Source organism: Eupeodes corollae, chromosome 3 (assembly GCF_945859685.1).
Source record: "Eupeodes corollae chromosome 3, idEupCoro1.1, whole genome shotgun sequence".
Taxonomy (NCBI): domain Eukaryota; kingdom Metazoa; phylum Arthropoda; class Insecta; order Diptera; family Syrphidae; genus Eupeodes; species Eupeodes corollae.
In genome coordinates, this window is record NC_079149.1 from 24,363,606 (window position 1) to 24,390,446 (window position 26,841).

The following is a 26,841-nucleotide window of genomic DNA, read 5'->3' on the forward strand; positions in this document are numbered from 1 at the left end:
TTTTTTTATAAATTCCTTAATTATTTCTTTTTTATTCTTAAAAGTCACAATTTAAAAATTGAAAAATGTGGCAGCTACTCGCAAAACTGAATTGAATAAATCAACACAATTTAAACAAAAATAAAAAATATTGTTTTGTAAAAAAAAAATAATAATATTTATGATGAATTAATGATAAAACGAACAAAATAATATAAATGTTAACGATGATGTTTTGTTTTGTTTGTATTTTTTCTTTTCTTTTTGCATTATATGTTTTTGTTGTATCGAGAAAAATTGAAGTTCTTTGTGGCCATTTGCACGATCAGCATTTTTTTTAAATATTAAAAACCAATAAAATATTTAATTGGCATGAACTTCGCGTGGAGAATTTAGAGAATTGTTCAATTCACCAGGTTCCGTGCACTTCCAGAGGCCGTATGTCTTGCCAACAGTCGTTTGCCATAATCTTAATGTACCGTCCTCAGAACCGCTTGCATACAACTCTCCGTCAGGACTAAATTTCACTGAGTGCACCGGCCCAAAATGACCCTTAAAAGATTCTATAAAAACAAATTAACATCAGTTAAAAAGAAAATCAAAAACAAATTTTAAAAGCAAAAGTTATACCTATTTCATTTCCTGTTATGTAATCAAATTTGTACATTTTAAAGTCTTCACCGCCACACACAAAGACATGCTTATCGGGATGCAAGCTAGCCGAAGCAACATTAGTGGGCATTTTGACTTCCTTAAGCTTCTTAAGGGTATCAACTTCCCAAAAACTAATGCTAGATCCATGTGTTACTGTTAGAATATGATTATCCGATGAGATTTCCAAACTATTGGGATTATTTGGGAAATTCAAACGCTGCACTTCATTGCCAGTCAAACGATCCCAGAGCCTAACAGTCTTATCTTCGGCCGCACTTATAATGCACTTGTCATCACGGCAAAACAATGCTCTTTTAACAGCCCCCGTATGACCAGTATATAATTCAGCATCGGCGGTGGGACTTTGTAAACTAAAGACTCGTACTAGTTTCTCATTACTGCCGGTGACAATGTTTTCGGACGTCTGATCGAATGCAACCGTCTTGACAATATGTTTGTGTTGGAAACTATGAATTTCGCCGCCAGTTACGGCATTCCATACTTTTCCGGTAAAATCGGCTGCACCAGATGCAGCTAGGGTTGCGCTTTTGTTTAGAGCAACACCCCAGACGGCCCCCTTATGGCCTTCGAATGTACCAATCCAATCTCCGGTATCACCTTGCCGAAGCATAGGACTTCCATCTAAAATTTAAGCAGAAAATAGAATTGTAGGTTAGAGTTTGAATGAAGTAAGAGAATAACTTGTGTTTTGTAATATTTCGTATGGTCAAACAATGAGGGAGCATCAAAACAGATTCAAAAATAAAAAAAAAAATGATTTTAAAAATGAGAAAGCTTTTTTACGTCCAAACAACTTAACTATCATTACAAAATTTGCTTATATAGACGACTATGGTTCTGCGTCAGAGATTTTAAAAAATTATAACCCAATTTTGCCCCACCTGGATTCATTTTCTAATTGGGATAGAAAAACGAATCTTAATATATTCACATTTATTTCGAAAGCTCTGGGTTTTAAAAATAACATCATTCAGATGAGCGCCCTGATTTTCCATCATTGACCTAAACGTTACACAAAATGTTCGTAGTTTGTACAAGAAATTTAATTACTTGCCACGTTTCACCTTCTTATTTTTTTTATTATTAGCGAACACTTAAAGGGTTTTATATATGTACCTCTAATATCCTAAAGACACAGTGTGAGCATTAGGAAAAGAGGGAAGGGGTGGACAGGGGGTGTCGGTGTGCATTGATTTTGACTTTCTGAATGATAAGGAAAGATAGAGCGTGGCAAGGCGTTCCACATTCGCGTAGTACGGCTAAGAAATAAATCTCTGTACTTAATAGTATACCCGAAGTTGGGATCAAGGGTAAACTGATGGGCATTCCTAGAAGCACGAAATTTTGGGTTAAACTGTTTAAGGTGAGGAATGCAATTGGCCTTTTCTCTAGAGCATAGTCCGTTAAAATAACGGTAAAAAAGGGTGAGACAAGAAACCTTGCGTCGATGTTCGAGTGACGTAATCGAGTTGTTGATGTTAATGTCATCAATCATTTTAAAAGCTCGTCTTTGAATACTGTCCAAGAGGCTTAAATAAGTTACTGGAGCACCAGCACAGAGATGAAAGTTATATTCAAGTTTCGGACGAATATAGGTTTTGTAGATTCTAGCCAGATCAGACGGAGAGAAAAATTAATTGAATCGTCTAAAACAAACTTTGACATCTTGCAGCATTTTTGACGACATCGCGTATGTTATCCCTCCACAAAAGGTGGTTGCTGGTGCACATGCCGAGGATGCCAAGATTTTCAGTTTCGTTGATGCAAATGCCACTCATAGATAGTGGCAAAGGGGGTTTATCCCGCTTTAACGATACAAGACAGCATTGGGTTTTCGAAGCATTAAATTCCACACGGTTTTTATTCCCCATTGTACAATGCTGTGTAGGTCGGAATTTAATGAGCTAATCATATTTTGCCGTTGTAGTTCCACATCCGAAGAGGAGGGTTATGAGTTTGCAAACGAATATGAAAAGCTAAGAGTGTTATCGTCAGCGAAACAATGTATTGTATTAGAAGTAGCAGACAGGAGATCATTTATAAAAATGAGGAAAAGGGTCAGAGACCCTTGCTGGCTGAAACTTGCTTAGTGTCATCTTTCGATCTAATTCCGACAGTACAAATTTGTTTACCTGTAACGTTTACAGTTAACCGTTTCGTCGAAAAAATAGCACTCTACTGCGCAATATTTGGCTGAGTAGACGTTAAAAAAATAATAATAAATTAGGTGGCGCAACAGTCCATGAAGAACCAGGGCCTAGTGACTTACAACTCTCAGCCATTCCTGCGAGCGAGCAATGTTGCTAGATATGGGACGAACCTACAGTTTATATGACGAATCCGAACGGCTAATTTGAGAAAGCTATTTTTATGACAAGAATCACTCTCTGAGGATTTGTCAATAACTCGAAAGAGGCAGTACCCGTGAAAATAGTTAAGTGGCATAGGCAGGGATTGAACCCAAGACCCCTTCCTTGACAGTCCAACAAACTGACCATCACGCTACGGGTACTACACGTTATAGTACTAAAAAAAAAGAACATCGCCGCTCCAGCCCTATGACTTTTTAAATCTACCCCTGATGTAGGCAGCAGAGCAAAGTACGGGTGTATTCATAAACGTCAGCCTAACTAAGACCTGCGTTATCTGCACTCATAAAGTCTGATTTTCGATCGAACTTACCTAGTCAAACTGCAGTACCTACCGTTCATAGACGTCAGACTTTCGTCAGCGTCGGGCAGATTGTGCAGCTAAATTTGTTTGGTTGCAGAAAGAGCGGGAATTATTAAAATCATTCTTACAACCACAAAAAGGACGAAGCGGTACTGACTCGTAAAGAATGTAAGTAACGGCAAATATTTCGTTAGTTTTATTCGGCGGCCATCTTAAATGCGATCTGACTTTGTCAATACGAACATATTTGAGGTTTATTTATTTCTAGCCGTAAAAAAGAATTTCATCAATAATTAAATGTAATAAATACGTTCACGAATTGACATACTATTAATGTACGCTTTACGAATAATTCAATAATGAACAGAAAGGAACTAAAAATTTAGATGTAATTTATGTGACAGCCGGCTTTGTTGTTTTTCTCTTCCTCGAATGACGTTTGACAAAGAATGGCTGCATTTACTTATAATAATTTTTGATCGATTTTCGATATGTTCACTAAAATGACTTATGCGGTATCGGACAAACTATTTTTGCATTTTTATAGCTAAAAATAAATAATATTTTAGTATCCTTTCTAAAACTAGATTTTGTATACAAAATTCTGCACTTTGGTGATTTTGAGCCTTATGCATTCAAATTTTAAATACTCAACCACATTCACTCACTCTGAATGCATTCACTGAAAAATTCAAAATTATGAAAATTCAACCAAGTCAACTCTTTCTGAACGCATTCACTTCCTTGTTCCCAGAAATCCTCAAACGATTTATGGCTGAAACACATACGCGGTTCAGCTTCGGCTTCGTCTGCGTTACGTTATGCTTTGGTTGGTTGCTTTGAATGACATTTCTATTATTTCATCCCTCCAAAGAGCAAATATTTTGTTTGTTGACATTTTTTTACAGCTGATGAGCTGTCAGACAAAGCAAATGTTCAGATAATTGATGGCTGAAACACAAACACGCTTCAGCTTCGGCTTCGCCTGACGTTTACGAGTTTAGCCATAGGAATTCAATGCATGCTATCACAATGGAGCTTCGACCTCACGTTTCGTTTGACAATCGTAAGGAAAAGAACGTAACGTAACGTAATGTAACTCGAAACGGAAGCTCTAGTTCAATTATCTGAACATTTGCTTTGTCTGACAGCTCATCGGCTGTAAAAAAATGTCAACAAACAAAATATTTGCTATTTGGAGGAATGAAATAATAGAAATGTCATTCAAAGCAACCTCGAAGCAGGCCTAACGTAACACAGACGAAGCCGAAGCGTGTTTGCGTTTCAGCTATTATAAGACTTGATATGATAAGCGTAGATGTCAATTTTGAAGTTTCTGGCCTATATATGCCCCTTTCCAATATGTACTTTGGAATTCAGTTTTAACAGCACATTAATCATAATTCAAATGATTTTGTTGAAGACAATTTAGTCCATCTTAAGAATAATTTATTATCGTTTTAAAAGGACATATGCAAAATGTTTAAAACAATTTAAGCAAACTATTAATAATTTATCAAATAATAAAGAATCAATTAAAAACAAAATCAAAAACTAAAGTCGCAAGAAGAAGAAATTACAATAATTACAAAAAAGTTACCTAATTACAAAAAAGTTAATGAAACCTTCTATGTTTGATTCCAGACCTCATGTGACTGGGAAGATTATTCCACAGTCTGACAGCATAAACGAAAAATTGCCTCCGTGATGTCAAACAGGTAAACCTGGGGGAGCGATTTGAAGAGCAAAAATCAAGCTCATTAAACAAATAATTTGGAGTCTTGTTAAAAATTAGTTTGAAGAGAAGCAAACAACACCGATATTTAAAAAGAGCTTCCAAGTTGCAATTTAAAAGTTGACGAGCGTGATCGTATCTTCGGAGGTTGAAAACAAACCGAGCAATGGCATTGAATGCTACCTTTAGCTTACGAAGCGAGTTGGACCAGGTAGAATTGATCTAGTGACAGATAGTCCTCGGAGTGAAGCAAACATTTTGGAGATAACAGTATCGATATGGGTGAGGGTGTCCCACGTTAGCCTACTGTTGAAAGTTATACCTAGGTTTTTTTTGCAGTTGTGACATATTCAATTTGGCAGGCGTTTAAGTAAAGGAGTGGACAATTTTCAAGGTGGGGTTTATTTTTACATATTGGAAAAGCTTTTGTTTTTTCTGGATTAAGTACAAGTTCATTGCGATCGCATCTTCAATCATACCGATAGGAAAGCTTATATATAATTGTACATCATCAGCGTAGATGTGAAACTTGCAGTAAGATAAAACAGATGGCAAATCATTAATAAACAAAGAGACCAGTTAAGGACCAAGGATAGATCCTTGAGGAACACCTATATTGACAGCAATAAACGAAGACATTTTACCGTTACACGATACAGCTTGCATGCGATTAGTCAAGTACGAATAAATAAGATTTTTGGTGTTGTCAGAAAAATTGAAATAAGTCGTCAGTTTAACACAGGGAAAGCTAAAATTAACACAATCAAATGCTTTAGAAAAGTCAAGTAGGGTTATCACAGTTGTATATAATTATAGTCTAAATCTTGTCTTACATCTTCAGAAACTTTTAAAAGGGCTGAGATGCAGCTGTAACCAGATCTAAATCCCGATTGGAGAGGGTTAAGAAGTCGTGTATCTTCAATGTTACTTAAGATAGTTTCATAAGCCTTAGATAAAGAAGAAAAAATAGCTATTGGCCTGTATTCCATTTTCTTTCCTCGTTTAGGGATGGGTATAACTTTAGATTTTTTAAAGGAGGTGGGATAAATGGCGGTCATTATGATGGTGTTGAAAGTATGGGTTTTGTGACGAAGTATGAAAGGAAGAAGGATTTTTAAAAGGTCTGGGTGTAGAAAATATTGCTTTACCTACTTGATATTCATCTACTGAACAAAAAAAAAAGCTATCGTTTTCCGAAACACCAGATTGCCAGTTGGGAATTGGGTTGGGGGAGTAGAGAACTTTCGATTCAACTCCTCTAAATCAATTTTGTCATCGGATATAGAAGAATCTCCTCTTTAACCAATACTCTTGACTTCTTTCCAAAATTCTTGAAAGAACGAATCTTGTTGCAATTAATGTAAAACTATTTGCCGGTAAAGTTCTAAATTATTTTCCAGTCTGAGTCTTTTTGATTCTAATCAAATAAATAATAAAAGCAAAGTCCACCTAACTCTCAATTTAAAGAGACATAATGGCTGAATCACAAACACGCTTCAGCTTCGGCTTCGTCTGCGTTACGGTGGGCCTGCTTCGAGGTTGCTTTAAATGACATTTCTATTGTTTCATCCCTCCAAAGAGCAAATATTTTGTTTGTTGATATTTTTTACAGCTGTTGAGCTGTCAGACAAAGCAAATGTTCATATAAATGAACTAGGGCTTCCGTTTGGAGTCACATTACGTTACATTACGTTCTTTTCCTTACTATTGTCAAACGAAACGTGAGGTCGAATTCTCCATTGTGAATTGTGATAGCATGCATTGAATTCCTATGGCTGAACTCGTAAACGTCAGGCGAGGCCCACGCTGAAGCGTGTTTGTGATTCAGCCATAATTCTCAACAACTTCACCAAAACTCATTAAAATATAAAAATACTTTTTTTTACGTAAAACTAATAATACATCACAAATAAGATAAAACTAAATTAAATAAAAGTCTTTCGATACAAAAGCGTTCATAAATATTTTATCAATTTAATAATAATAATAATTTATATTTCCTAAGCAAAGGAAATAAACGACATTGAAACTTCGCCATTAATCTAATTGCATACGCGGAAGTAAAAGCTGAACTTATTTTCTTCAGCACTATCTTATTTATTGTTAATTATCTACAAGTTGATGAAATATACGTAAACATGTCACAAAAATAATATAATCATTTGGTTTTTGTTCTATACTCGTTAGCTTAGAGTAGCTAGCTAGGTAAGAGAAGGTACCTTCATATCAAAAATCATGAAGTAAATGTATAAATATTATAATCAGTTTTATTTTTTCTTGGCACTACAATTTTTAAGTTTATTCATTGATTTTTAATTCCAATGTTAAAAAAGCATATTATTTGCTATACAGACTAATAGCTACTTATAAAAGATACCAATCCATTTACACACCTTCCTTCCTTTAGATGCAAATCAAATAATGCTTCCGCAAGGCGGATAGCGAATAGAAATAGTATTATTTCTTTGTCTGAAAAAATCTCAACATTAATAAAAATGTAATTAATTCTAAATAGAATATTGAATTGCAACAACAACAACATTCAACTGTGCTAGAAAGAAGCTGTGAAAAGACAAAAACACAAACAAAAAGAAACAAGCATCAACAACAGACAGACAGACAAGACAGACAGGCAGAAGCAAAAGCTCGAAAGAAAGAAAAATAAAACGAGTTGTGCACACATGATTGCAACAACTTAGCGGAAGGAACCTTGACTCAATAACTGCACCAATGCCAACGACCTGCCACAATCGGGTAGCCAAGCCAGCCAGCCAGCCAGCCAACCAAGCAGCATTGTAAACAGCAACTGCAACTGGTGCTTCAAAGCGAACAAAAAGACTGCACGACACACTGACAGGAATTACATTCCGATTTTGATCCGAATCGATTTGATTTGATTCGAATGCACGCAACTTATAGATTGCTTATACCTATCTACAGTAGGTTGCTAACTTATCTCCTACAAAGGTATATATATCTCTCTTATGCTTTCAATGAAAAGATTTGTTCTCTTAAGTAGTTCTATAAGTCGTATAATATGTGACTAGATATACCCTTCTGGCATCATCGTCGTCACGAATTTATCTTATCCTATAGCTAAAGCTGAAGCTGAAGCTTAAGCTAATGTGAATGTTAAAAAGCAAGGCGTTCTTTCTGGAAGTTTGCTGCTCTAGTCAGGGCCTGACTATTATGAACAGCAAAGTGCCGGCTGTTGTTCGCATATAGCTCTTACAGCTCTAGGAAAGCGCTCTTGCTCATACCGTCATACGCACAAAGCTATTACACATAATGCAACAGCTCTCAACCCGTCGTCGTCGTCGTTGTCGACGTCGATCGTCAATGAGCTTGAAATTGAAAATACAAAAAAAAATATATATATATTTGTATGTACTATATAAAATTCACGAATACAACTTGAAAACAACAACAACAGCAATAATACATTATAGCCTAGCCAAGCCATAGCCAGCTAGCTAAAGCTGATTATTTAGAGTGTAGTGTAAGTGTACCTATAGACTCCACTCTATAGAACTGAAGCGGTTTTTGTATATATTAATGTTTTGCAAATGAAGCGAAATCAAGGTAAACGAGAGCGCTTGCGGCCATAAATTGTGTGAGTGCCTGCACCTCCAACGCTGCCACCCTCCCCTTTGTTGTTGGGATTGGGATAACTGCTGCGTTCCTAGTAGCCAGTCAGCTAGCCTGCTAGCCAGCCAGCTAGCCAACGAACAATTGTTATGAATAATAAATGAACATACAATGCGAATTTTTATTTTTATTATATTTTATATTATTGACCATTGGGTGTTTTTTCTTAAAATCTCTAAGTAATGTTTTATTGTTACCACTAATAAAAATAATAATAATAAAATAACATAGTGCACCTGCTGTTTAGGTAGCAGTTTTTAGTATTTCTATCTTGATATCTTTTATATTTATTTATGTATTTATTTGAGAGTATCCGCTTCCTTCAAGGAAACTATATTGAGTATTCGCTGGGTGAAGTTTTGACACCACTTAAAAAAATATTTAAATAATATTGTGATAAGTGGCGAAGGAAATAAACATTAAGGTTTTAAATATCTTATTTAAATAATTTTTATGATGATGTACATTTCTTAACATTCTCTTTTCATAAATTTTAAACTGTCACAATGAGTTTTTTAAGGGTTCATCCCATGTGATGGTTTCAAAAAACCGATTTTTTTTTTAAATTGCTAGATTAATATGTCTAGAATACGGTTTTTTCGAAATTCGAAGTCGTTTTAAAGATACGACTTCGGGCTGTTAAAAAAGATAAAACAAATAAAGGAATCGGTGAAAAAGGACCAGGTAAATTTACTGATAAAGTTATTCAGGAAATCTTTAATGAAGGTTTTGAAGGTAATTTGAAAGTAATGCCGGTTATGGGATGCCCTATAGGCCGCGAAGCCCATACTTATGTATGTTGAGAAACGTGATGAAAAGCGAATCCTACGTTCTGAGTGGCGCGTAAATGATGCTGTAAAACAAGCCAGAATTGATTCAAGAGCTGAACAATCTGCTTTGAAAGAGTTTCAAGAAGAAGAGGAAGGAATACTGTATGAACCAGGCCGATTGGAAGGTAAGTTGATATTTTCATAGTTAAGACGACTTGAAACTTTAAACGAGTTTTTCTCAAAACTGTGTTTTTCAAACTTTAACCCATCGTATCTCAAAAACGGCTTGACCGAATGACTTGAAATTTGATGAGTTGGATTCAGCACATGTAAACGCATGGAATGAAGTACCGACTAGCAAAAATTCCAAAAATTTCTATTTTTTTATAGCAAAACAAAAAACAAAAAAAAAAACGCAAAATTCAAAATTTAAATGTCTCCCAAAAGTCTAATTTAAGAGGGACAAAGGCGGTAATGAACAAAAACTAATAAATTTGAATCCGAAAATCTTTGTTTATAAAGGATGATTTTTTTGAGGTTAGGATTTTCATGCATTAGTATTTGACAGATCACGCGGGATTTCAGACATGGTGTCAAAGAGAAAGATGCTCAGTATGCTTTGACATTTCATCATGAATAGACTTACTAACGAGCAACGCTTGCAAATCATTGAATTTTATTACCAAAATCAGTGTTCGGTTCGAAATGTGTTTCGCGCTTTACGTCCGATTTATGGTCTACATAATCGACCAAGTGAGCAAACAATTAATGCGATTTTACTTTATTGGACATTAAACCAACCACACGAATGCGTACAGTGCGTACAGAAGAGAATATTGCGTCTGTTTCTGAGAGTGTTGCTGAAGACCGTGAAATGTCGATTCTTCACCGTTTGCAGCAATTGGGTTTGTGTTATTCGACCACATGGAAGATTTTACGCAAAGATCTTGGTGTAAAACCGTATAAAATACAGCTCGTGCAAGAACTGAAGCCGAACGATCTGCCACAACGTCGAATTTTCAGTGGATGGGCCCTAGAAAAGTTGGCAGAAAATCCGCTTTTTTATCGACAAATTTTGTTCAGCGATGAGGCTCATTTCTGGTTGAATGGCTACGTTAATAAGCAAAATTGCCGCATTTGGAGTGAAGAGCAACCAGAAGCCGTTCAAGAACTGCCCATGCTTCCCGAAAAATGCACTGTTTGGTGTGGTTTGTACGCTGCTGGAATCATTGGACCGTATTTTTTCAAAGATGCTGTTGGACGCAACGTTACGGTGAATGGCGATCGCTATCGTTCAATGCTAACAAACTTTTTGTTGCCAAAAATGGAAGAACTGAACTTGGTTGACATGTGGTTTCAACAAGATGGCGCTACATGCCACACAGCTCGCGATTCTATGGCTATTTTGAGGGAAAACTTCGGAAAACAATTCATCTCAAGGAATGGACCGGTAAGTTGGCCACCAAGATCATGCGATTTGACGCCTTTAGACTATTTTTTGTGGGGCTACGTCAAGTCTAAAGTCTACACAAATAAGCCAGCAACTATTCCAGCTTTGGAAGACAACATTTCCGAAGAAATTCGGGCTATTCCGGCCGAAATGCTCGAAAAAGTTACCCAAAATTGGACTTTCCGAATGGACCACCTAAGACGCAGCCACGGTCAACATTTAAATGAAATTATCTTCAAAAAGTAAATGTCATGGACCAATCTAACGTTTTAAATAAAGAATCGATGAGATTTTGCAAATTTTATGGTTTTTTTTTAAAAAAAAAGTTCTCAAGCTCTTAAAAAATCACCGTTTAGTTGCTATGACCCGAAGAACCCACTTACAGATAAGTTTAAGGGGAGCAGAAGAATTGAAATGTATTTCTTCGCTTGATTGAATTATAGATGAAGCAGTTTTATGTTAAAGCTCTTGTAGATTTTCTTCTGCATTTGATCCATCAGTAGTCATATTCTGAGGTAGTAAATCCTTTTTGGTTTTCATCATGGAATAGTAACTCGGGAATGTATCAAGGTGAATGCTATTTATAACCTTTCTAAGCCTTTCATATGATCGATATGAAAGATCAAGATCGATGAACAAAGCTAAAGCGTCTAATTATGATAAAGACTTTTTAATATCATCCTTTTTACTTGATACAGTTGCAGCAAATTTGATTTCATTGTGATCTGTGCCATGAAGTAAATCCGCCACTCTTCGTTTTTTCTACAAGAGATTAAGGCCTTCAAAATCTTTGCGTGGTCTACCTCGTTTGGAACTTTGAATTTCTGCTGCTCTATTTTCTAAAAAATTTTAAAACATCTTCATTCATCTTAAAAGGCTTATTTAAATAAACACAATATTTTGTATTACATTTTTTGACATTTCTTCCTGTTGACCTCCAATAACTGAACATTTTTAAAGTAAATAAATTTACGGATCTTTTTATACTTATTTTAATTACATCTAGAGCATCATGGAGTTTATAAAAATCCAAAACAAAATCGAAAACGGGTGTACTCTTGACTTTGGAGTTAACTAACCGCCATTTCTCGAAACAAGCTCTGTTTTCGAGTACCTGAAAGACTGTACAAAAAAGCGAATACCTATATCACGAAAACGCAAAACAGACGCAAAAAAATTTTGCCAACATCAAGCATTAGGTTAAGGCAACAAAATATACAAATATTATCAGTTTTACTAATTTTTTAAAGTCGTCCGAAAAATGGCTTATAACTTACCCATTTTCTTATAAAATCTTTATTTTTTTATTATTACTTCAATAGCTTAACACAATTAAAATAAATATAACATTTTATAACAAAAAAAAAATTGGTATTTATGAAAAGAACACTACTAAAACATCGGCATCAACTTTCTTTGTGTTTTCCATTTCTCCTTTGTGTCTAAGTTCCAGAGCTTAGATCTCATCCAGTGATAAGAATTTCTTTGGAAAAATACCGTTTTAATATGACTTGACAAGTGATAATCTAGTTTATGTATCGACAAAATTTGTACGTGACAGCTCATCTTTTAATTTGTTACTAAGGGACAAAACACTATGCACCGGTGTAACTCGTATTCTTTACAATATTTTTAATTAAAATTGTATTCATAATTTTAAATGATAATAAACTTAATAAAGTTGTATCTATTTACTGGTCTTAAACAAAATCCTAAAAATTCCTTAAAATACGGACCGTCACATGGGATGGCCCCCTTAAGTTATTTTTATATAAAAATATATTTAAGTTTCTGTTTAAAATCATTTATTAGGATCAACGAAAAAGAATAATAAATATGAAGTTCGAAAACCGTGACATAGTTTTGTTTTCTCTTTTTTGTGTTTGGAGTGTGGTCTTCCATTATTTTGACCTTGGCTGTACCTGTAGTTTCAATTGTCAAGATGAGTTGGTCGGTTAAACAGTGTTTTTTTTTGTAGTGAAACTATTTGTCCAATAGTTAAGGTTAATGGAGCTCTACTTTTCTTTAATATCGCTCCATGCGGTGGATTTCCCATACGAAATTGTATTTTTATGTGGATATACGAGTATGATGTTTAAAGTAAACACTACCTATGTATATGTTTGAATGAAAGATAGGGCCTCAAAGCACGGTCTTTACCTTAAACTAACCATTTTTCAGGCTGTTGACTCTTTTTGGAACAGAGAGAGGTGGGAGATGTTTAGGTTCGACAGAAGGAAGTGTTTAAATATACATAGTTGTTGTTTAAATACTTTTAAATAAGATTTTCATCGGTTATCATTTTTTACTTGTTATTATTACTGATACAAATAATTCTTTATTTTTTTTAGAATCTTTGAACTATCAAAAACTTTATTGCTTTCTTTATGTTCAAATGGTAGACATGTGCATTCAAGAGAACACAAGCGTCCAAATGTTTTTCTCAAAACCCACCTCTGTCTATCAACTCCTACTCTCACCTCCCCGCGGTGAACATCGGGTGCCTAGTACCGCAACTGGAGATTGGGTTCCAACCCCAGTGGAAAGTTGTTGGGGGCAGCAAACGAGAGAGGGGGGAGAGATGAATTCTCTAGATGGAATCAACGGTGGCGTCTACAGTTCCAGTAAGGTTGAACTACTTAGTGAACACCTTATAGGGCTTCTTCGACATATTCGGAGCCCAGGCCTGTAAGGAGCGGTTTATCCGGCTTCTCTTCCTTGGAGTTATACTAAGGATCTGGCCCTCCAGGTTAGGGGTTACGCCGTCGGGGTGACTTACTGGCCACGTTAAAAATACCTTTAGTTGCGAAGCACCAACAAGCCTCGGATACGGACGGATTCACTGTTGACAACCCACGCAAACGAAATAAGGACAACGAATGTTAGGTCCCTTAACAGACCACGTGCATCCGAACAATTAGCGGAGGCCCTAAACTGCTGCAAGGCAGATATTATACAGCCATCCAAGAAGTGCGATGGGATGGACCGGGCACACGCAAACTAAAAGACTGCGATATCTACTACGGCGACTGCTACCGAGAATAAAGACAGCGTCTATTTGGGTGTGGATTTGTTGTTGGAACTAGGCTCAGGCAAAAGGTCTTGAGTTTCAACAGTGTGAGCGAGCGCATCACGACAATCCGCATCAAGGCTAAATTCGCCAACATAAGCCTAATATGCGCGCATGCCCCAACAGAGGAGAAAGATGAAGACACCAAAGATATGTTCTTCGAGCTCTTGGACAAGACATATGAGCAGTGCCCTGGCTATGACATTAAAATTGTCTTAGGAGATTTTAATGCCAAGCTAGGAAGAGAAGACATCTTTGGTGGCATAATCGGGAGATACAGCCTGCACGACACTACCTCCGACAACGGATTCAGGCTGGTCGATTTCGCTGCGGGGCGAGACGTTCTGGTAGCTTGTACGCAGTTCACGCATCTTAATATCCACAAGGGGACATGAAAATCTCCTGATCAATCAACCAGATTGACCACATTGCGATCGGACTCGGACCACTACCTCGTTGTAGCCAAGGTACGGCTACGGATATTCCGATCCAAGCCAAAACAAGGAAGTACTGTGAGAAGATTCGACGTTAGACGGCTACAATCGCAAGAGACTGCTATGTGCTTTTCCGATCGAGTCTCTAATAACCTCTTAAGGAGTCCTATGCTGCCTGCATTAAGCATTAAAAACCAGTAGCAACGTTGCCTTGCAGCCATCAGAGATGCCGCCTCTGAAGTGCGAAGTTTCACACGGCCACCACAGCGAAACCCCTGGTTTGACGACGAATGCCGGCAAGCTCACGCAGCGAAACAAGAGGCATACAAAACGGCGCTGCACAAAAGGACTATAGCTGCTCGCGAGCTCTACGAGCAGAAGAGGAGAGAGGAACACCGGCTTCTTAGACGGAAAAAAAGAGAGCATGAGAAGCGCGCGATCGAGGAGATAGAGGGATGTCACAACAGGAATGAGGTTCGTAAATTTTACCAAAAGGTAAAAGAAACCTCCCAATTGTACCAGCCACGAACCGGAGCCTGTAAAGACGATCAAGGGAACATCGTAGTAGAACCACAGTCGATGCTGAGAATATGGAAAGATCACTTCTCCAAATTATATAACGGCGATGACGAACCGAATTCCGCTGTAAGGGAGATAGAACCACTCAACCTCAGCGACGCAGATCAACAATTCCGCCTACCCGACCTTGACGAAGTGAAGATAGCTATATCTAAACTTAAGTCAAACAAAGCTGCTAGAGCTGACGTCATCGCAGCCGAACTAATCAAAGTGGCAGGCGAAGACTTGGTTGGGAGCATGCACCAACTCATCTGCAAAATATGGTCGGAAGAAAGCATGCCCGATGAGTGGAATCTCAGCATAGTGTGCCCGATACATAAGAAAGGAGACCCTCTAAACTGCGCCAACTACAGAGGCATCAGTCTCCTTAACATTGCGTATAAGATCCTCTCTGCCGTATTATGTGAACGTCTGAAGCCATTCGTCAACAACCTGATTGGTCCTTATCAGTGTGGCTTCAGACCAGCAAAGTCCACTATCGACCAAATATTCACACTACGGCAGATCTTTGAAAAAACTCAGGAGCTTCAAATCGATACCCACCATCTCTTTATCGATTTTATAGCCGCGTATGACAGCATCTATAGGGAAGAACTCTACCGAGCAATGTCTAGTTTTGGCATCCCTGTCAAACTTAACCGTTTGTGCACAATGACGATGGAGAATGCACGCTACTCTATCAAGGTCGGAAAAGATCTTACCGATGCATTTGATGTCAAAAAAGGTTTTAGACAAGGCGATGCACTGTCATGCGACTTCTTCAACATCGTTCTGGAAAGAATTGTGCAAAACTCAACCGTCAACACTAGAGGCACAATCTTCCAAAAATCTATCCAAGTACTCGGATACGCAGATGATATTGACATAATTGGAAGATCAAAGCGTGATGTCAGTGGAGCGTTTTTGAGCATTGCGACGGAAGCGAAGAAGATGGGTTTAGTGGTCAATGAGGGCAAGACCAAGTATATGCTGTCATCAAAAAAGGACACTGAACAACGACGTCTGGGACAAAACGTCACCATGGACAGCTATAACTTTGGGGAAGTTAATTACTTTGTCTACCTAGGCACCGTTATTAATGCAAACAACGACACCAGCGCTGAAATCAAACGAAGAATAACTCTTGCAAATCGCTGCTTCTTTAGACTTAGAAAGCAATTGAGAAGTAAAGTCCTCTCTCGAGCATCTAAAATCACCATCTGTAAGACACTCATCATCCCGGTTCTCATTTATGGCGCTGAGGCCTGGACCCTGTCAAAGAAAGATGAGAGCGTCTTAGGATGCTTCGAGAGAAAAATTCTTCGGGTGATTTTTGGTCCCGTACGCATAGATGGAGAATGGAGGAGAAGATATAACGACGAACTGTACGGGCTGTACAGCGACACTGACCTAGTTAGCAGAATTTAAGTCCAACGGCTTAGATGGCTAGGTCATGTAGAGCGGATGGACATCAACGCTCCAGCCCGGAAGGTCTTCGAATCCAATCCCGAGGGACGGCGCAGTAGAGGAAGACCGCGACTCAGGTGGCGCACCCAGGTGGGGGAGGACTTCAACCAACTTGGCGTGCGAAACTGGAGACAGCTAGCTAGGGACCGAGCTGGCTGGAGACGCTTGTTGGTTGAGGCCCAGGTCCGCCCCGGACTGTAGCGCCACCTTAAGTAAGTAAGTAAAGGAATAATTTCAGAAAATTCAAAAACCATTATTTTTTATTGGAAGTTGAATATTTTTGCAGTTTTCTTGGTATTAAATAACGCGCTTCCTTCTATCCAAAAACTTAAAGGTCGTGAAAATTGGGATTCCTGGAAGTTTGGGGTCAATATATAGCTCGAACTAGAAAACCTTTAAGACTGCGCACGAATTCGAAAAAGCAGACATCAGTCGCCACCTCGACGACAGAAAGAGAATATATGACACTAACTGCAGTGACTTAAGAAGCAACCTGGTTGATAGGCTTACACAAAGCTCATTCTAAATTCTCCAGATTTAACTATCATTCGGTGTGATAATAAAGTTACTACCAGCACATCTCATGAGAGAAAAAATACATTGGTGTTAAACATAATAAACAATTGACAAAGCGACGATTATTTTGAAATACGTCAGCACTAAAGAAATGGCAGCTGAGTTATTGACTACATTCTAACTGGCTCGAAGCATATTACTTGTTCATATTCTCCTGGTTTTATCTAATTCAATGAGAGTGTTTAAAAAAAAACTGTTGTTCTATACACTTAAGAATTAGATTTTCACCAGCATATCAATTGTTTATTTAATTTTATTACTGATAAAATAAAATCTCTATTCTTTTTATAATCTTCAAACTATTAAAACGTATATTCTCTTATTTAAATATACATATGTATGTACATAATATCAACTTTAAATAAGAAGTCAAAACTCGTGTAGTCTCCACTTTTTTTGAGGGAAATTCTAAAAATGTTTTATATCTTTAAGAGGCTTCCTTATTTCCCTTACGTTCACACTCTGTTCAAATAATGATATTTGTAATTATAATCTTTTTAGCGTGTGCAAATTATAAATCAAAATTCTCATCTGTATATTATATTGACGGAAAAAACAATAGGACAACTTCTAGTGTGTTTAGATTCTTTTTTAATAACATTTAAATATTTAAAGCCTCTTCTGTAATTAATTTACATTTTATAGTTTTTTAAACTCCTATGAAAATAATAATAGCCGCGTTTTATTATCACCATGATCTGATCCGGATCAAATCATGATAATATCCGTGTTTTGTTGGGAAATCTATCCATAGTAAAGTAAGATTTTAAACGAATAACAAAAACAATATCCATAGTGAGAATAACACCGATAAAAGTTAGAGTAGAATCTCACTATGGATAGGTTTTTGACATTTATACGAGCCTCGAATGGATCTTATGTCATTTCGTTCTTAAATGTTGGTACGATTGATATTGCATTTGTATCCCGATGGCTGTGTTCGTTGAGTAGTTCTGAATTTGGAATCATGTGTGTTTTTCATTGCGGAAAAAACGAATCTATTACTGTTATTGTTTAGTTTTGTTAGTGAAAATGGACCAACTGGGCTTATTTTGCAAGAAAAAGCAATAGAAAAGATATTTATGTTTTGCTATGTTTTCAAAAAAGGTTTATCTCAGTTTAGAATAGATAAATCTCAACTCGATTCAGGTATATAAAGAATTGAGGCTCGCTTCAACACCACATGTTAATGTGGTAGTCTACGAACAAAGCCCCTTTTTGAAGTTTTGTATTATTATTTTGACAGATCTTCTTTCAGTTGTACCAATTTTTAAATACAAAAATCTGGCCACTGCGGATCGTTTTGTTGGGAATTTCTCACTTTACTATATATGAAATGCGAACAAAACGCACTTATTAAAACGGCATTGGATCATCATATTTTTTATTATTTAAAGTTTGGTAGCAGTGTCAAATTCGTTCTTTCAAAAGTGACATTTCAAAATAAAGCAAAAAAACAATCAAAACCCGAAAATGGAAGCTGCTGTGGTTGATGGAAGTATTTATTTTTATTTTTTTGTCTTTTTATAATAAACGTTCATATTTGTTGTTCTTATTTGAAAGCGATGATAGCGATGAATCACTCTCGTCAAATTTGTCCGAACTACTAGATGATACGAGTAGTTCCAATTCCTCAACAGACGAAAATACGCCTCCAAATCATCCGAATAAAATAACAAATTTTTTGGAAACTGTGCATACGTTTTGCGACGCAGATTTTAAGAACCACTTTCGGCTTCATAGGTCAACTGTCCACATTTTGATAGGTATACACAAAATTTTTCTTATTTAATATTAACGTTTACATGTAAATATTAAAATTTATTCTAGAATTATTGCCACGATTTGTTACCACACCAAGAAGAGGGCTGCCGAAAACTTGTGCTGAAAAAGAAATACATACATTTCTGTGGTACCTATATGGCGAACACAAATACTTTTCGTGAAATTGGGAATTTATTTGGCATATCACGTTCCAACGCTTGGAGTATTGTGAAGAGGGTGACTTTGTGGCTTCTATCCATCGGTCATATGTGAAGTATATGTGAAGTGGCCAAGCAGAGAAGAAATTGCCCAAAATATGGCTAGAATGGAGCAAAAACAAAGATGCCAGGAATTTTGGGATGCATTGACGGATCACATATAAGAATCAAGGCCCGGTTTCAAACAAAGAAGATTATTTCAACAGAAAGCATAGCATTCTACTGCAAGGTGTTGTTAATGCAAAGAAAAAATGTATATATATTTTCTGTAGAGAACCGGGGAGCTTGCACCACAGCCGACTTCTACGTAGATCCGATCTTTACAAGGACGCATGCGAGAGGACAGAAGAACTTTTTCCTTTTAACTCGTTTCTGCTTGGCGACTCAGCATATCCATATCTTGACTGACTTAATTCACCCTTCAAAGACAATGGGAATGTAACAACTGCTCAACGTAAATTTAATGAAATTCATTCTTCGGGACGAATAGTAATAGAGCATTCATTAAAGTTGTATGTAAAATCGGATCCAATAATTTTGAGAAGCTCTTTTAATCTCTTAGAGACATTTTCAATACCTCGCAAAAGGCAGTACCCGTGGAATAATTTGTTAGGTGGCATATATGTATGTACGTTGATTGAGTCGAGACCTCTGACATAACAGATTAACCATTCACGCAACAGATACCACCACAATAATTGCTTTCATTTATTATCTAACCTCAAAGATGATTTTTAAAAAATGGAAAAACATTCATAGTTTTTAAAACCATATTATTTTAAACAATCGTGAAATAATTGATTTTAAAAAAGTTTTTATTTATTTTCCATAAAAGCTTTATTTTTAATTTGAACTCCTTTTGTTGTAAGTTAATGAATTTATAAGGTACTGGAGAAAAAAGAATTTTAATAAATATCTTGATCGATAATTGCTTTAGATTTTAAGGTTTTCCAATATTCTTTGACTTTTAAATATATCTTTTTATGGACCCAATAGTAGGGGAGCCCATGGTGCTAAATCGGAATGTACTCGAGCGCCAAAGAGACCTTTTGGATTGCCAAGCTTAGATGATATGTAGAAAAAATGTCATATCATATATATACACTTTCATGAGTGGGGGGAGCGGCTATAAATTTTCAAAAATGTAAGGAAAAACAGTTGCATGCAGTCTTCCCATAGCGGCATTATTAATGCTAGATCTACCATTATAGAGAAGAGAAAAGCATTATGAAATTTTAAAATAATGCTAAATGCTTTTCTGGACCAACTGCTTAAAAATATTGAGAGACGGAGTTCAAAGATGCAAAGAACTCCCCCAAACAAATTTACTTCAGGGGTTCCATCATCGACAACCTCAAACAATACTATAGATGTTAAAAACATCAGCAAAAAAGGAACCAAGATCAATGAAGAGATCGACATCACAGATCAACAGAGTTCCAACGAAGTCAAAGAGAAAGACCAATCAAAATCAAAGAACTACTTTGAAGAATGGCAAATTGAAATAGCGGCAAGAAAACAACTTGAAGTTCTAGTCCAAAGTCTTCAGCTGCAAGTGAAAAAACTCGAAGAGAAAGTTTCCTTGCTTGACAAGAAAGATTCAGAGTCCACGCTTCAGTTAAGTCCAAAATATATTGAAACTGAATATCAAACTGATGAAGAAGAGCTCTTGTTTGAAACTGAGAAAAAGAAAAATAAGCATACCACAAAGAAACGTAAACGCAGTCCCGAGACTCGTTCAAGAAATCAGAAAAGCTCTAAAACCGAAAATAACAAAGAGTTGATTACAGGAACTAAAGAAGCGAATAATGTGGTAGCTCTTGCTAAATCAATATCTCACGATAAAGTCAGCAAAAAAATTACACCACCACCAATTATGATCTCAGGATTTGCAATTTTTGGAGATCTTAAGAAAATAATAAAAAAAACATTCTAAAAAGGTTGCACATCGTACAACAAAGACAACTGGAAAGTCACAGTCGAAGAAGCTGACGAGTATGGATCTATCACTGAAGAACTGAGCAAACACCAAATACAATGGCACTCATATGAGAACAAAGCTACAAGGTCAATAAAAGTAGTAGCCAGAGGTCTTCATTCCTCGTGCTCTCCCGAGGAAGTAGTAGAAGATCTCGTACAAAAAGCCTTCCAAGCCCTTGATGCAGTCAATATATTTAAGAATGAGACAATTAAAAACTCCTCTGGAGAATCGATGACCAAGTAAGAGGTGACTACCTTTATTCATGCTTACTTTTGACATCAAACAAAGTCTCGAGAAGATTTATAAATTAAAATCAATCTTGAGCATAGCTATTAAAATTGAACCACTCCGAAAATCTAAAGTTGTTCCGCAGTGCAAACGTTGCCAAGCTTTTGGTCATACCCAAAAATACTGCAACCGAGAGTTTGCTTGTGTAAAGTCCGAAGGAAAACATGCAATTAAAAAATGTCCTATGAGCAAAGATCAGAAAGCAAAATTTGTGAACTGCCAGGGTAATCACCCGGCAAGCTATAGAGGCTGCCCAGTTGCCAAAAAATTCCAAGAGTTCAGAAGAAAAAAAAAATCAGCTAGAGACAAACCCAGAAACACAGTAAATACCGATTTAACTGCTGAAAACAATACTAAGAAGGAACCGCCAGGCTGGACCGCAGAATCCGCAAATGCACTATTAAGAACAAAAACAACCTTAAGGAGAAAATTCTCTATGAATGGACACAAATAACCTCGGAAACAACTGAAAAATTGGTAAGGTCAATGATTAAAAGCTGTAATTACTTCCAAAGGTTATGCTACAAAATATTAAAGCCACATTTTTTAATTGATTAAAACAGGGTTTTGAGACGAATTTGACCCACTATTACTGTAGTTTTTTCTTTTCTTTAAATTATTCAAGCAAAATGAATTGTACTAACTATAGAAAACCTTTAAAATATATAAACCATGAACGTGCCTAATTTGCACTTTGTTATTACTTTTGTACTTGAAGTCATTTTGGATGAGGAAAACATTTAAACTTTTTATTGAAGGGATACGGATATGAAATTGATACACTAGGCGTATTTTATTGGTAAATTATAGCTAGTGCAGTAATGGAAAGTAAATGCAGTAATGGAAAGTGTGCATAAAACGTATGTTCACTATTATATGCACTCTTATTTTATATCTCCAAGTTGGTATCTGCGCAATCATATTTATGTCAAAATCAGCTGTCAACAAAAAGAATAATTACTTGAAAGAAAAAAATTAAAATATATAACGAAACAAAAAAAGTAAAAGTTATTATATGTTAAACTTCTTGAAATTTTTTTTTTTTAAGATCTTATTAGAGTATTTATTGGACTCATCATCAAGCAGTGAAGAATGCAGTTCATCATCAGAACTTGATCGCTTAATGAGCTTTGATGATTCTTCATCTTATGAGAAGGACGCAAGCGTTTCGAATTTTATGAAAACTATCAAGGATTATAGTGAGCCCGATTTTAAATCCCACTTCATGTTGAATCCCTCAACTGTAGAGAAATTGATAGGTGAACAACTTGTTGGTTCATCTAACTATTTATTGAAAAATATAAAAGCGTTTTCTATTTATTTTAAATACGTACTCAAAGGATGTGTTAAAAAAGTATCGTTGTTTTTATGTAGAGTTGAATAAGAGTTCAAGTTAATGTGTTCATGCACGTCCAGTCAGAATAACATTGAGAATTGAACGATTGAAATGACATAAGAGTGGCTGTCCACATTAAATTTTTATTGTTAGGTGCAAGCAGTGGGATAGGTAGATTATATGTGAGTGAAAAAGAGAGAGGTGGGTAGATTACAGCCCAAATGCAAACAATATTCTTGGATTCAACATGAAAGATTTTGTATTGTATGAGTGAAAGATAGATAGATTTCCAGGGTGTGATATAGGGATGTGCACATTGATTTTCTCTTCATCGTATGGACACAACGAACATAATAAAACCCAGCATTAAAAATCCAATGTAGAGAGGCACTAAAAAATCCGAAAACGCCAAAAGCCAGTAGCCAGTCTTGCCTACAAGCTCCCAGTAGCTGGCAACTCAGTTTTCTTGTGTGAAAGGGGACAAATCAAAGCGAAACATTCAGCGCCACACTTAAACTCTCTTCTCAAAATAAACTTACACTGCGATAACTGACGCGAAGCGAATCAGGACGAATCATTCACAATGATAACAAAAATGACAAACAAACAAAATGTGCCACTTTCGCGTTGGTTTGGGAGAGCCTTTAAACCCGACCAATGACGAAAGTTTTGTTTTCGCATCAAATGTTTCGCTTTGGTTTTGGGCGAGTCCTAACACACATCACACGTCAATAAATTTAGAGATAGCACTGTGATTATTGATGATTTTAAGGTGATGTCAAGTAATCAACACATTGAATATTCACGTCGACAGTCTAATCGTAGATTAATATTTCAAACCAATTTAATTTTATTCTAGTAATTGTTGAAAAGGGAAAACAAAAAAATTTAATCGAGCGCGTCAGATTTTTAAAATTAGAATTTGCAAAAAAATCGTCATTTTGAAATGCTCGAGCGCGTCACATTAAGATATATATGGTTCATTAATATACCCTAAAAGTGCTGCCTAATAATCTGACGATTATCTGGAGGGATTCGCCTAATCTGACAATGGCAAGAATTTTTGTTCGTATTTTTTCAAATCTTTTAACTTAACGAATTGAAGAGCTGAAAAAATAGCATGCAAAGAAAACAGTTATATTCTTTGAAGTACAAAATTTTTATTTATGAGAAAATAAGTACAAAAAGTATAAATTTTGTTGTAAATACTGAACATCTCGCGGTATTTTTATTGCTGTAAATAATTTGTAGCACTGCGCGTGGTATTTGTACTTTATTCAATGAAGATTCTTTTGTAAGCCTCGGATTCTCATATCCTGTAAGGGATTTTCGGAGAACTGGCTTACTCTGACGATATTCTAATACATTTATAGATTTTTGTAATGTATCTAACGTAATTTTAATGGTTTTTTGTGAATTAGTTAAATTTTTTTTAAATTTTAATTTACATAATAAGCATCAAAATCGCAAAATTATTTTAGGCGTCACAAAAACATTGTAAACGAAAAAACAACTGCGGGATCAGTTATCATGGCAACAGAACCCACAGTGGGGACGGAGTGAGAGAGCCATAGTTAGAGAGAGTGAAAGAGTGAGAGAGCAATAGAAACGAGGGAAGGGGAATACCAGCATCATGTACCTGCTCCTGCACGCATTAAACTTTATCGATTATATTATTCGTGAACTTTGAATTATTGCCTTCAAAATAAAACAAAAATTAGCCACGCTCGAAAAAGTCAAGATGACGTTTTTAACTTCCCATAGGAAGTTATTGTAATGCGTCCGATTTGTCAAATTGAAAATTTTGACATTTCTCGACGTTTCAAGGTCCCTAGAGTCGAAATAAAAGATTTTTAGAAAGATGTCTGTGCGTGCGTGTGTACGTACGTTTGTACGTCCGTACGTCGTCGTTCATAGCTCAAGAACCAGAAGAGATATCGACTTCAAATAAATTTTGTTATACAGATAATAAGGCAGAAAGATGCAGAAAGGGCTCTCAGGAAAATTGCGTGGGTGGTTTTTTTTACCATAGCAGTTTGAAAAAAAAATTGAAAATTTTGGTTAACCCTAAATATCTTACAAACCAAAAACGCTAGAGACTTGAATTAAATTTTATATAATATATTGTAACGTGATACCAAACAGGTATATTTTTTGAAAAAAATTAATATAACGGTTTTTTTTATAAATCAATAAAACTGAAAAAAAAAATTTGTGACCTGCAATATTTTACGACTGAAATATGATTTCACCTCTAAAACAATTTTGTACTACGAAGAATAATGTTTTTATTATATGACAAAATTTTGAGAAAAATCGAATTGACAGTTTTTTTTTATAAAAAATAAAAACCTAAAAAAAACATTACTCAAAGTTCGTAAAAATTGAATATCGATTCAAATATCTTTTCAAAAACTCGAAATTTTGGCTTCAAGCTTATTTTATCTTATAAGAAATAATGTTTTTAATATTTTAAAAAATGTTGAGAAAAATCGAATTGACAGTTTTTTTTACAAAAAATAAAAACCTAAAAAAAAATGTATAAAAGTTGGTAAAAATTTAATTCGACTCAAATATCTTTTCAAAAATTTGAGATAATAGGTTCTAACTAATTTTTTTTGTAAGAAATATTGTTTTCAACATTAGGAAAAATTTTGAATAAAATCGAATTGACAGTTTTTTTTACAAAAAATAAAAGCCTAAAAAAAAATTATAAAAGTTGGTAAAAATTGATTTTCGACTCAAATAACTCTTCAAAAATTTTAAGTATTGGCTTCAAACTAATTTTATCTTTTAAGAAATATTGTTTTCAACAATTGGTAAAATTTAAAAAAAAATCGAATTGACAGTTTTTTTACAAAAAATAAAAAGCTAAAAAAAAATGTATAAAAGTTGGTAAAAATTGATTTTCGACTCAAATAGCTTTTCAAAACTTTGAGATATTGGCTTTAATTTTCTTTTATCTTTCAAAAAATCTTGTTGTCAACATTCAGTTAAAGTTTGAAAAAAATCGACTTGACAGTTTTTTTACAAAAAATTAAAAACCGAAAAAAAAATTAACAAAAGTTGATAAAAAATGATTTTCGACTCAAATATCTTTTAAAAACTTTGAAATAATAGCTTCAAAATAATTTTATCTTATAAGAAATATTGTTTTCAACATTTGGTAAAATTTTTAAAAAATTCAAATTGAAAGTTTTTTTTACAAAAAATAAAACTCTAAAAAAAAAAATACTAAAACTTGGTAAAAATTTACTTTTGGCTCAAATAGCTTTTCAAAAATAAAAAATATTGGCTTCAAACTTATTTTATTTCACAGAAAATATTGTTTTCAATATTAAGTAATTTGTATATAAAAATCTAACAGTCCGTTATTTCGTAAAAAAATAAAATCTACTAAAAATAGTTCGCAAATTTGGTAAAAATTGATACGAGTACATATGGACAAACTTTTAAGCAAGACAAATCGACAGACGGGATGGGAAGTTATCAGTGTGGGTCGCATCCCAGCCTCTTTTTTTTACAAATTTGTAAACCACCTACTTCTTATTGGCAATCGAAAATTGTCAGATTAGGAATATACACTTTTTACCATATAACTAACTTACCCTACCTTTATCTGACGCGTTCGAGAATTTCAGATGACCAATTTTTTTTACTAATCTGATCCTTAATCCTTGACGCGCGGCCACATATACGGGGCTAATACTTTGTGGAGGTATTCAATAGGGTACTAGGTACTTCCCTTTATATTAATCTGCCACGCTTTAGTAAATCCCAAAAACCCCTCTTGGGCTCCCCTACTACAATTTTCCTTTTCTTTTCGACTTATTATAGTTTTGATAAATTGCATTTGCATTTTTATAGTAAAATAAGAAAATATTTTCTTTACAAAAAAAAACCTACAAATTTAAAAAAATGCAACAGCAAGAGAACCGTTTTTTGGAAAGAACAATTTTGTATAAATATGTAGTTCTAATGTAGAAGCTCTTTGTTTTTGATGGTGTCGGTTAATTGTGAGAAAACTGTAATGAGTACCGTTAATAACTCTTCTAACTTGCTCATCCACTCGCTATTTTTCTTCCCAACCAGTTCAGCACCGAATCTTATGATAGCCAGTAAGAAGCGTGCGAAGTAGCAGTTCATTAATTATTTTTGGGTTGAGTAGACAAACGAAGTTTTTAAGGAACTCATTTATGAATCGCAAGTCGATTGTTCA

General features: G+C 35.4%; 1 protein-coding gene across 1 annotated transcript in view; it reads right to left on the reverse strand.

Annotated features, from left to right (window-relative positions):
• LOC129951317 (serine-threonine kinase receptor-associated protein) overlaps positions 1-26,841 on the reverse strand; it is a 28,622-nt gene continuing 1,781 nt past the window's right edge. Inside the window, exons 2-3 of the mRNA XM_056063412.1 lie at positions 610-1,275; positions 1-542 (exon numbers count right to left, since the gene is read on the reverse strand). Of these exons, the coding sequence (XP_055919387.1) occupies positions 343-542; positions 610-1,275 (866 nt within the window). The 3' untranslated portion in view covers positions 1-342. The remainder of the gene's footprint in view (positions 543-609; positions 1,276-26,841) is intronic.